The sequence below is a fragment of the Sarcophilus harrisii genome, chromosome 4 (assembly GCF_902635505.1).
Source record: "Sarcophilus harrisii chromosome 4, mSarHar1.11, whole genome shotgun sequence".
NCBI lineage: Eukaryota > Metazoa > Chordata > Mammalia > Dasyuromorphia > Dasyuridae > Sarcophilus > Sarcophilus harrisii.
In genome coordinates, this window is record NC_045429.1 from 114,619,464 (window position 1) to 114,632,283 (window position 12,820).

A 12,820-nucleotide genomic window follows, 5' to 3' on the forward strand; every position below is an offset into this window, starting at 1 on the left:
TTTTCCTGACCCTGGATCTGGTCACCGTGGCGCTGAGCCTCTCTACCTGCAGCACACTCGACATGGATCAGTTCATGCGCAAGAGGATCGAGGCGATTCGGGGCCAGATCCTCAGCAAGCTGAAGCTCACCAGCCCCCCTGAAGACTACCCCGAACCCGAGGAGGTCCCCCCGGAGGTGATCTCCATTTACAACAGTACCAGGGACTTGCTCCAGGAGAAAGCCAACCGGAGGGCAGCAGCTTGCGAGAGGGAGAGGAGCGACGAGGAGTACTATGCCAAAGAGGTGTACAAAATAGACATGCCCTACTATTCGGAAAGTAAGTGCTGCGTTTAATTCTTCTCGAGTGTCTGAAGTTTGGAGGTGCCCGGTGCTTCCAAACTTCCTCTTATCGTCCTATCCTCTCCCGAGTTTCATCTCTGCTCAAGCTATCTTTTCCCCTGGCCCAAATATTCTTTAGAGTTGGGAACTAAAGGCAATTTCTTTGTACCTTTACTTTCTGCTTTTCTCCTTTCCCCTCCCTTTTTTCTCTTCCCTTCTTTCCCTCCGAATCTCCCTCCGCTGCGCTCTTCTTTTTCCTCTTTCCTGAAAATTCATCACACGGTCCATTGGCCAGGAGGCAGCTCTCCTCAGCAATCTACGATCCACACTCCTTGGGGGCAGAGTTGACTGTAGAAATCTTGGTAGGTTTATTTTCTTTAGGTGGAAAGATTTGTTACCAAATTGGGGCTTGAATGGTTAAAAAAAAAAATTTAGGTCAGGGGAAGGCGAAGACTTGCTTCTTCTCCCCATCCCCCGCCCCATTGCGAATCTGATGGTATATTTTTTTTAATCCGTCTCCATTGTATTTCTCTATATATCTACTTAAAAACGACAACAACATCAAAACTTACCTCTAAAAAAAGATGTCACTTTAAACTTTGTTTTTGACCTCATCTGATGCATCCCTTGCCACCAAAAAATGGATGCAAGCTCCCCCTTTTTATTCCTCCTCCTCCCCATTTTGTAATTTCACTTTCAGGTCTTTCATTCATCAGGAAATGGGAATTTTTTTTTTAGTACTTGAGTTTTTAAGTCGACTTTCCCCCCAAAATGAGTAGAGCCTCACTTCTCTTCCCAGCCACTCACAGTCAATTGGTCATTATTGTTTTGCTAATGGTTTAGTAGAAAACTCTTGCCCTTTATTTTTCTTAATAGTTTTATAACTAGTCCTCTCTTTTCAACCTTTGTGGTAACTCCCTTTTCATTTGCCCTCGGCAGTTGTTTTGATGATGCATTCCTAAATCTAAGAGGGAGTAAAAGAGCCTTTCCTGCTCCTAGACTGTGCTGGGTTGCCATATCCTCAAATCCATCTGGCATACAGTAGTGACTGGAGTGAAATGATTTATTGTGGAGTTCTTGGGGGGAGGGGGGCGGGGAGAAGGGAATGGGGCTGTTAGCTTGAAATAGATTCAGAGAGCTTCTTTAAAAATGCCTCCTGTGATACCTGAGAGGGTTAAATACCAGGAAGAAGCAAGGGGGGGGGGGGGGGGGGGGGGGAGGGAATCCTTCAGCTTTACTGTATTCCAAGCCCCAATCTCTTTCCGTTTCATTGGCTGCCGGTTTCTCTCCTCCCCTTTCCATGCCCTATATACTTGTTGGCCGCTTTTGCAAAATCTCTGTGTCTTGCCTAAATAGATAATACAGCCATCTTGGTAACTTTATCCAAGAGTTTCTAATTGCAGGGCGGTGCATCTTTTAATATATTTATTTTTAGTTTAACAAGTCGCTGCTTTATGGCTTGTCATGTCTTGTAGCTGATGGTCCCAGAATGACAGTCAGTGTGTCTGAACCCCTGCCTTTTCGGCAGCCTTTCTTCTGCCGCTGTTGTCTCTCTTTATTGTGAAATGACAGCATCGCGTTCGGGACACTCTGGCAGGCGGGATGATTTTATTATTGTAATTATGGCACCCTCCAACAACAGCTATAAGAAATGAGCGCCACCCCTGCTATCCCCAGGGAAATAAGCCTTTTTACTTGGGCAGGAGCCAACGGGATATTCGGAAAACAGGCATTGCAAGCTGTAGCAATACCAGGGAGACAGTGAGAAATCAGGCCAGCTTTTTTTTTTTTTTTTTTTTTTTTTTAATTTTTTCCGGCACGTGCAACAGCCCTGCTGGTACTTGGGTGGACAGAAAAGCACACGGTCTGGTGCCTGAACAGGTCGTGCTTTAGGCGTTTAGCAACAAAAGCTAAAATAAATTGCTTTCAGTTGTTGGACACATTTCTAACTTGTAACTAATTGCGCTAGAGATACCAGATTATCTCAGAAGAATGTGTCCGTCCAGAGTTCTTCCCAGTAAAACCTTAGATCTAAGAAGCTAAAGGCCATAGCTTCCCTGTTAACGATTTCCCCTATGTAGTTGGAGGAAACCCTTGGTTTTAGAAAAAGCCCAGTGCATGTTATATAGGCTCAATTGAGGCAACTACTTTCCTGTAAAGGGCCAACCTATGTATCTGAAATATTATCATGGCATTCAGAGGTATAGGTCTATTAACAGAGAAGGCAACATAGAATCCAGAAATCTACCAACAGGGTGCATCACAGCAGTTTAGTAGGAGGTTTCATAAGTGGCAGATTGAGTACTACTATGTAAAGCTTAGATGATTTTATGAAAGTAGGTTAATTGATTTTCCAGCACTTTCCAATTATGCTGGATTATAGGAATCCTTCCAAAAAAAAAAAAAAAAAAAGAAGAAGAAGAAGAAGAAGAAGAAGAAGAAAAGAAAGAAAGAAATCACTCCACCCTAATTTTTTAAGGAGTCAGTTGAAAATACCAGCTTTGGAGAACAGACCAGTTTTTCCCCGTTTAGAACTGTATTGCATAGTTTTTGCATTTTTCATTTCTGAAAGGAGTCTCCGAGTGGAAGGGGAAGTGGGGAAAGAGATTGGCATTTCTTGCAGAGCATTTGCTGAAGGTCAAAAGCTGTAGAGATGAAGGCATGGGAAAGATCACCGATTCAGGTTTTCTTCCTTTTTTTTAAACCACATAGTTATTAGCATTCAGTAACTGACTCTGGCATAAGTATTACAAATATGCTTTAATTATACTGAGCCAACAATATATCACTACAGATTGCTGATAGCCCTTTGTAGGACATTTTATAAAGTTCAGACTAAATATTTTTAGCAATGTGGAGATTTAAAAGCGAAAATATAAGAGATATTGTATATGCCCTGAGGCATATTTTGTCTTAAATATTATCCTTGGCCAACTGTACTATATAAATACAGTAAATATGAATAGAGCTGGCCAGGTGCCAATCTCCTGGGATGAATTTTAGTCAAGAAGGTATGTATAGGATATAAATAATACTGTGTCAACATTTAAAGAAGGGCTCTGATTAGTTTTGAATTTATTCATATTAATCTTTTCACATGCTGTTAGTTTAAGGCTCAAAGTAGAGTTATACTAAGGTTTACCCATGGTTTGTACAGAGGGAATAAGGGGACATCTGGTCCTTTTGATAATCCTTTTGAGATTCAAGGTTCATCTACTCCAAAGATATTGCAAAAGGCTTGAATAATTCAGAAAGATTGCTTCAAATTCAATAGGCTTCTTGATGTTTTTAAACTACTAACAATCAAAATGTAACCCAAGGGCTTGGTAAATCAAAAGGGCTAAAACTTTTTTCCTTTCCTCTTCTCTGCTCCTTCTTCACTTTAACTGTAACAATCTCTTCATTTCTTATGTTGCTTTATTATAGTATGATATGGCACATTTTTTTCCTTACATTCACTTCAGATTACTTTCTCCATAATTTTTTGTTGATAGAAATTATAATTAATACTGTATGCTTGTATGTTTCTTTGTAATTTTTGAAGCATTTTCACCTGTATTTTCTGATCTTATTCTTTCAACAATCCTGTAAAGCAGGCTGTGCAGATATGATTACCCCTCTCTCCATTTTATAATTGAATAATGAGAAGCAGAGAAGTTAAGTCACTTGCCTAAGTCACACAGCAAACAAGGAGTAAACTCTGGTTAGAAAGAACTCTGGTCCTCTGGCTCCTCATACTGTCTTCCTGTATACTAAACCATAGTGCCTTTTAAAATGTAGTTGTGCACCAAAAATACTTTAGAAATTGAAGAAAAGAATAATTAGAAAGCTATCTTAGGTAAATGGGAATTTGTGGATTCTTTTTCTGTAGCATGTTTTTTCTTGATTTTTACTTACCAAGGCCCTTTCTCATTCATTCAATTTAATTGATGATCTCTTCTAAGGGAGCCTAACTCATCATTCATGTCATGTTAGTCAATATTGGGAGGAAAGATGAAGAAGTGTCTCAAATTTTACTTGCATAGAAAATAAGCAGTACAAATGAAGAGTGAACATGGCCAAGCTAGGCACTGATGAAAATAAGTCAGTCATCACTTGGCTAATTCAATCATGTTGAATTGGATGGACTAAACTATACAGCCTAAAAAATCACAATGAAATTTCCTTTGTTATTGTTTCACATGAATTTTAAACATTTCCTCTTAGAAGTTCCCCTGCCTCTAATCTTTCCTAGTGACACTTTGGAATGTAGAGTGAGTGTCAATAATGTGGTAGGTTTAGGGAGTGTAGCTGAGCCCTCTGTTCATGAATACTGCTTTCTACATATAAATTGACCCTATACTGGCCCACTGCCCAATGAAAGAAAACATTACTGACTGGATGCAGAAGTGTTTTTGGCTTTATCTCCAAGGCGTTGATTTTTCAAGAATTTAGAATAATTGAGTTACTGGTATGCATTTGGCAAAAACTTCTCTCCTTCCCTTCATATATTGCATCATTACTCTGTGTTGTTACTGCTGTGCAGCCCACTTGTGGTGATTCTGGATTAGGTCACTACTGATTTAGGATAAGGATTTCCTCCCTTTATCTTTCTTCCTCTTCTTTCTCCCTCTCCCCTCCCTTTTCTTTCCCATCCTGTCTCTTTTTGTTTCTCTGTTTCTATCTTTCCCTCTCCTCCTTTCTCTGTCTCTCCCTTTCCTCCTTCACTTCATCCAAAGATTAAAAGCATAACTTAAAATAAATATAATATTTTGAAATTGAAATAATGAGACATAATTGTAGTGAGGCAGTAGTAAGGCTCAATGGCTTGCACAGTAGGGGCTTTGAAGCCTGAGGGCCTGGGTTTGAATCCTGTTAACTTTCTATCGTCTGTGCTATTGAGTTACTCCCTTAACTTCATTTCCTCTCACCTATAAAATGAGGGAGTTGCATGAGATGAGCTTTGAGATTCTAACTGGATCTAAATCTGTCATCATATGAACTACTAGGAAACCTGACTTCTATTATGGGAACAAATACAATTCTTTGACTGGTGCTGGGAGCACTTGTGTCTCCACAGTGACCCCTACAGTCTATATATAGGATGGCACATTCAGGTTTTGACTTCTCAGGATTATAGCTCTGGATCTGGTAGGGACTTCAGAAGTCATCCACTGCAATCCTCTCATTTTACAGATGGAAAAAAAAAAAAAAACACGCAAAAAGATGCAAAGTTATTTTGTTCAAGGAGACACAGTGTTTTAGTGACAGAGATGGAATCTGACCTTAGACTATTACCCCTTTCCCAGCTCTTCTGGGGATACTTGGCTTGGTTATTTCATTTTCCATATAAAAGTGTCCAAATATGCCAGACTCTTTTCTTGGAGGAAACTGAGATGTGCAGAAAAGAAGATTCCATCTCCAGTTGTGACTGACCTGAGGAGTCTACCTAATTTGGGTTCTTGACTCCCAGCTCATTCATTACTCAAGGACTAGAATACATTTAGAGACTGAAGAGATAGTAGATTAAAGAATGCAAAATAAAGATTATTAACTAATTAATAATTATTAAAGGTTATTATTAATAATAAATACATTAAATATTGATTTACATAAAGCTACTATATGCTAAGCACTTTACCCTTATCTCATTTGATCCTCACAATAATCCTGGGAGATAGTACTGTTATTATCTCCATTTTATAGCTAAAGAACTGAGGCAAACAGATGTTGTCATTTGCCCAGGGCCATACAGCTAACAAGTGTCTAAGACTAGATTTAAACTTAGGGAGGTGAATCTTCCAGACTCCAGGCCTTTGCTTTTGTTCTGCACCATTTAGCTAGGGTCGTATCATTACTTATTTAAGTATCAGGAAGTATGACTTGCATCCAGTTTTCCCAGATTTTGAAACCAGCTCTCACTGTCCATATTTTCTACTGCCCCTATATGACTATAATAATGAGAAAATTCATACTATTTCCCTGCCCTCCCCAACTCAGAATCCTACAGAAGGTGACCTCTGAAAAAGCATCTCTTTCAGTTATCTTAATGTAAGGTTTCAGGAATTGATGTGATTCAGGAGAAATGGTTTGGATTTGCTAGATGTGCTTTTTCTAGTTACATCGGCCTTCTCAGAGTATTTTCCACATTGAAAAACTAGAATTGAAAGCTGTGAACAGCTTGAGAAAAGGAGGCCCAGGCAAAAATCAACAAATGTTCCCATTGTCATTTAAAAACTATCATGGTGTGCATTTTCATTTTTTAAAAAAGAAAGGTAGTTTTTAGTCTGAGAATTATATTTTTTTCAGGTATTCTCTCTTTTCTCTGTGTGTGTTTGTTTGCCTCTGTCTCTCTCTATTTCTCTGTCTCCTCCCCCTCTCTGACCGACTCTCTCACCTCTCTGTCTCTTTCCTCTCTGTCACTATATTTTTCTGTCTTCTCTCCCTTCTCTTCTCTCTCTCCTTTCTCTTCTCTCCTCTCCTTTCTCTACCTCCTTCCCTTCCTCCCTTCCTCTCCCTTTCTCTCCCCCTTCTCAATAACATGTTAGGGAGGCCTCAACAGGTTTGTTTAGACTGAAAAGTTTGCCTCAGTCATTTGTTTAGAGTAAGTTTGCATCCTACCTTCAACCAAAACTGTTTTTTTTTTTTAAATTTCTTTTTTAATCTTCAAATGTCCAGAAGTAGATGCTGAACTACAGCATAACCCAGCTTTCTTCTTGAACTGGCCTGGCTTTTTGTTTCCTCTGAAAAAGTCCTCCTTGCCCTTTCCCCCACCATTCCTCAGTTGTATTCACCCTGATTGTTAATATGAAATATTGCATTGTAGTAATTAAACATACATATACATATATATGTGTGTATATATGTATGTATATATGTATATACATATACAATACACAGAGTATGTCATACAGAAGCCTAGAAAAATTTCTTTCATAAGGTTGGGAGGATTTGATACAGTAACCCACTGGGCACTGTTTGCAATGTCAGACCTATATTATATTTGCTATATTGCTGTCTCTGTGTAATAGGAAGATTCAATCTTGGTTTATTGAGATATTTCTCTTGTCAAGAATGCTTTTGACACTTGTAGAATGACAGGGGGATGGGATTTAGAGGTGGTAGAAAGAGGGAGGTAAACTGTGTCTGCTCTTACCTGTCGTCATGATGCCAGTAAAGTTGATGAAAACTTCCCTTCAACTCAAATGAAGAAGAGGATTGGTTAGTTGGAGAATTCCAGGAACAAGTGACCCTTGTGACCAACTGAGGACTGTCTTTCCCCTTTTTATTAATATCTTTTCATTCCAAGTCTGGAGCTTCCAATAACCTTAGATTAGTCAATCTAAGGTCATGGTCTGGGTTTAATGTGTAGCCTAGAAGATTGAAGAATTTGGCACTCATCTTCTTCCCCACTCTGATTAGTTGTTAGACCAAGGGAACAAACTAAATAACTTAGAGGAATTATTAAGTGATATTCACTCAAAAATATCGAATTGTATTTATATACTTTGAATTCTATTCTTAAAAATTATGTTTTATATATATATATATATGTATTGCATATATATATGTATATATGTACGTATATAAATATATATTTATATTGACCAGAATAACTGGTCATGAAACTTGGGTAAGTCTTTGTACTTCTTTCCTCTATCTCATTTCCCCTCTCATTAAGTACAATCAACTCTTCTTCTTTGCCATTTAGAGATGTATGAGACACAGGTTATTGAAATTTCTTCTTTAATTGGAAACTTCTTCCTCCTATCATTGTACCACTTTTGCTAAGAGAGTAAAATTGGCTACCCTAACTTTATTTGTCTTTTGGATTCCTCATTGGTAATACCACTGATTCATGTCCGACCCACCAGCATGTATTATGCCTGAGCAGGGCACAGCACTAGATGCTGTGGGGATTCCCAACAAAAGAGAAGGATCCATTCTTGTCTACCCTCGGGGAGACTTTACACCTATTTGAGAAAGCTAACAGTAGATGGAATGTAAAAATCTAGTAATGTGACAACAGTAGCATCTAGAATTGTAGTGAAGCCAACCCTTTTGAGCATGTGGTAACTTACTGCCCTTGAGCAGTCTTGGCTATGTGACATGCTGGGATGTCCTCAGTTATCTCCAAAAGCTTTGCAAAATCTCATATCAAGATGAATTTAAATTCATGCTAACATGCACACCTTTAAATATATGCCATAAAACCTATCCTTTCCTTTTAGTTCTGTGTTAGGAAATAAAATTAGCATCCTAGGAGTTGTAGCCCCAAGATTTGACCTATTGCCCAAACCCTCAATGCCTTGAACCTTGGGATAAAAGCAAGCTGAGTAAACTTTGTACCCCTATATAAACATTATCTATCATCTTGATCAAACATCAGCTTCCCCTCTCAATAATTTCAAATCCTGACAGAGCCACAATTAAGAGACTTGAGATGGCATGAATCTGGAAGTTCAGGAGGCTACAGTTAGTCACTCAACGTGCATTTATTGAGTGCTTCTTATATTCCTGGTAGTGCTCTGCTTTGGAAATACGAAGACAAAATACTTAAACAGTACCTGCTCAGAGGGACATCATCATCACTTCCAACAGCAAGTTGCCCAAAAGCTGCCAGAACTACCTTAAAAGCTAAGGTAGAAATTAATGATAAAGAGAAGAAAACGTATTGGAAAGAGTGAAGTTCATTAAAGGAAGAAATGGAAAGCATTCTCCCAGGAAAGAGAAGACAGGAAAAACAGAGAGGAAAACTAATGTTATTAAATTTGTGGTCACATAGTGCTTCAAGATTTGCAAAATATTTTATGTATACAGTGTAGCAAAGCTATTGTTACATATACATGAGCTTATTCAAGCCTCACAAAAATGCTGGGAGGTAGATACTTCAGGTGTTTTCATACTCATATTACATATGGGAAAACTGAGGCTCTGAAATAAAGTTAAATGATTTGTGTATGTCCATAGTGCTGAAATGTCATAAAGGAAGTGATATCATCCCAGAAGAGCAGTTGCAGCTATTCCTATTTAAGGTCACATCTTAGTTGGCTTATTACAATTTCTTGAAACCTCTTCATTGGCCCCAAACATGTTTCCCTTGTAATGGAAGGGGGAGGTATGAAGTTCTGAGTCCTTAGGAGTTTGTAATTGTTAGTGGTAAGGAAAACATTTTTATATACTTTAATGGATTCAGGATCTTATTAAGGTGAATACAATGTGAAATCCATTGGTGAAAATGGAAATCCATCCTTAATCTCTCATCTTGTGTGACTCTTGTCTATATCCTCCCAATTCCTCCAAAGGGAGTAGAGCCAAAGTCATCTTCTCTGTCTCCTGATTTCAGGTAGGCATGAGAGTAAAATAATGCACTGGCTATGCATCAGTTATTTGTTATATATACCCATGGCACCCCAACAACAACAAGGAAAGCATGGTGTGGGTCAAAGGGAATCTTGATAGAAGTAGTTTGTTCAGTCACCTTTGACTACTTGAGTAAGTCATGTGTTAACAAAAACAGAAATGGGTAGATTGAATTTCCCTTCATATCTAGAGAGTTAATGAGAATCAAGGAAAAAAAGGGGAAATAATTGTTGGATTTTGTGAAACCCCAACCATCTGAAACCAGTTTAAAAACATATACTAACCTTCAAATGAAGATGTGCTGATTCCATGTTCACAATGAGGACTTGTCACTGTTTTTTTCAGTTCTTTTGAGTTACTTTTTTTTTTTTTTAAGATAAATTTGAAGCAGATTCAGATGTTTTATGCCTGAGGAAAAGATACTGTTCTTCCCAAAGGAAAAGAAAAACATAAAGCAAGCTGTATAAAAGTAATGTCTAGCTTTTATATATATTTTAAATGTAGCATCATTTTAGTCTCTTGAAAACAAATAAACCAAAAGAGAAGGCAAATGTTGTGACTTAGATCTTGGCTCTGTTTGTTTGGCTCTTTTTCTCCATATCTAACCCACACTACTCTGACAAATACCGCATCTGTCTTGACAAGCTAGTTCACAAATAACCATTCATTCATAACTTCAGGCTGTTGTAAGAATTCCTATTTGTTACTTAATCTTGAGATAGGGAATGCAAACTTTGGCTTGGAAAAAGGACCCTGTCAAGTGGCCGAAAGTGCATCATCTTTACGAAAAAAACCAAAACTTTTTGAAAGAGGATCCCATGCTGTTGTGGATTAGAAAAATAAAATAAAATAAAATAAATACACTGAAGAGCATTAAACCTTCTCTTGTTGCTGGAGCACAAATTGGAATGTTCTGGGAAAGATCGTTTAATTGTTAAGTTTTGGATTCACTTCAGTAATTGTAATTTCAACGCTTCTTGGGTAAAGTCTGACTATCAGTGATTGTTCTCACTGTACCAAATGTAGCAGTAAATCTGTCATTTTTTCCATCTTGGCTTTTCCTACTTCTACAATCTTTTATTCTCCTATTTCTTGACTGGTATTTTTATCTCTCTGTTTTTCCACTGGTTTCTTCTTACAATCCTGCTTTGAATTCCTGGCAAGAAAAATACCATTGATATTTTATTTTCTCTTTGTTCTTTTGTTTGTTTATCATTTGCAATTAAGCAGCTATTCTAATTGGGCCAGGAAAAGACTGGTTAATTTATTCTGGTTGTAGATTGGATTGAGATGTAATACCCACAGTTTGAGGTAGTTTTTTTGGGAATTTTTTTTTTAGATGAGTTGGTGAAGAAACAGACAAATCATTTGAGGTACAAGGTGAGGAGAAGGAAGAGAAGGAACAGAAAGCTTAGTCCACATAACCTTCTTTCTTTATCATATTGACTTTTGGGAAAAGAGTAAGGGTAATAGTTTGTCACCCCTTAAAAGTGTGTATGTATGTGTTTGTATTTATATGTGAACACCCTCAAAAAACTCTTGCACAGCTATTTTCATTGTCTTCCCTTTCACACACACATATATGTGTACATACATGCACATGTATATGTTTATTTTTTTTTGAAGTAAAAAAAGTTACCTTTTTTTACATCTTTATGTTCAGGCTTATAACATGTAAGTTGTCACCTGTGAATGTCCTATTCTGGATCTGAGCCACTTTTGGGGTAGGCACCTTTGATCACACTCACTTATGTGTTAGTTTAGTCATATAGATGTTTATCACCCTAGCATTAAATCTGAAATTACTAAATTTGTTGACTGATCTCTGGGCATGGAGTCAGAGCCTTTGAGCTAATCTCAGCTCTGACACTGATTCACTTTCTGAACTTGGATATTCTTCCTTCCTTGTGGTTTTTCTGTTCTACATAAAGGGAAGAATGATGCTAGCTTAACTCTTTAGGTATGATCCTATTATTAGAGAGCATCATCATCAAGCTGATTAATAACTGACAAAGAAGGCCGGAGCCTTGTGGATGGGGTGAAGTATAGTGTTTGTAATTTTGTAGTACCAGCACACCTGTCCTAGATCACTCATCTGACCAATGAGTCAACAAGCATTTATTAAGATCTTGCTTTTGTGTCAATAAGCATTTATTGGGCTAGCAAGATGACACAGTGGACAGGGCACCAGGCATGGAGTCAGGAAGACTTCAGTTCAAATCTGGCCTCAGACATTTACTATCTCTGTGACCCTGAAGAAGTCTATTAACCCTGTTTGCCTCAGTTTCCTCATCTACAAAATGAGCTGGAGAAGGAAATATCAAACCCTTGTGTATCTTTGCCAGGAAAACCCAAATGGGATCACAAAAAGAAGTCAGACATGACTTAACAACAACAATAAAGCAATTTTGTTAAATAATTATGGAATATTATTTATTCCATAAATATTCAGAGACTTCCAAAAAAGGGAGTCTGCCTCAGTAAGCTTATGTTCCATTAAAACAAATTAATGTTGGATTCCCCCAAGTAGAATCTCATTGTAATGTTGGGATTGGGAAGAAATAGTAGCATCTGCTTTAGTTTGTAAGGTTTCTGAGTAATACTAAAACAGATACAGCACATATCTCAAAGATAGCACTGAGAAAAGGAAAGGCCATATACATATCCCAGAATTTAGACAGCACTGTCTAATCCTAGTCCTAATAACACTAAGAACAGCAGATATCCATTGATTAGAAAATGGCTAAACAATTTATGGAACATAAATGCCTTAATAGAACATAGTTTGTATTTTATATAAGTGGACATTCTTTAGATATCTACATAAAGCAATTTTTACATGATACAAATTTGCCCAGAAAAATAGAGAAGGAAAGGAAGCTGAAAGAAGGCTCTTCTAGTGGAGGGAGTAGGCTAGGATAGAGAAGTAAGAGCATGAGGAGGAACATGTCGGGCAGGGACAGAACCAAGAGTAAGAATATAGATAGTGGTGTAGAGCCCCCAGAGTGAAGGTTGGGGGGGAAGCAAATAGAAATGGGAACAGACAGAATAAGGAACAAGCAGGATATTCACATGGGTAGGGAGGGAGGGTAAAGGTCTCCTTTCTTAGGTAGTCTCAGGTGGAGCAACTAATCCTTGGATCGCAAGCTCTCTAATGC

At 38.0% G+C, this 12,820-nt stretch overlaps 1 protein-coding gene across 1 annotated transcript in view; it reads left to right on the plus strand.

Annotated features, from left to right (window-relative positions):
• The window catches only part of TGFB2 (transforming growth factor beta 2), a 99,432-nt gene that overhangs the window by 1,505 nt on the left and 85,107 nt on the right, over positions 1 to 12,820 (plus strand). The window contains exon 1 of the mRNA XM_003767713.3: positions 1 to 318. This exon is cut by the window's left edge and continues 1,505 nt beyond it. Within this exon, the coding sequence (XP_003767761.1) occupies positions 1 to 318 (318 nt within the window). The remainder of the gene's footprint in view (positions 319 to 12,820) is intronic.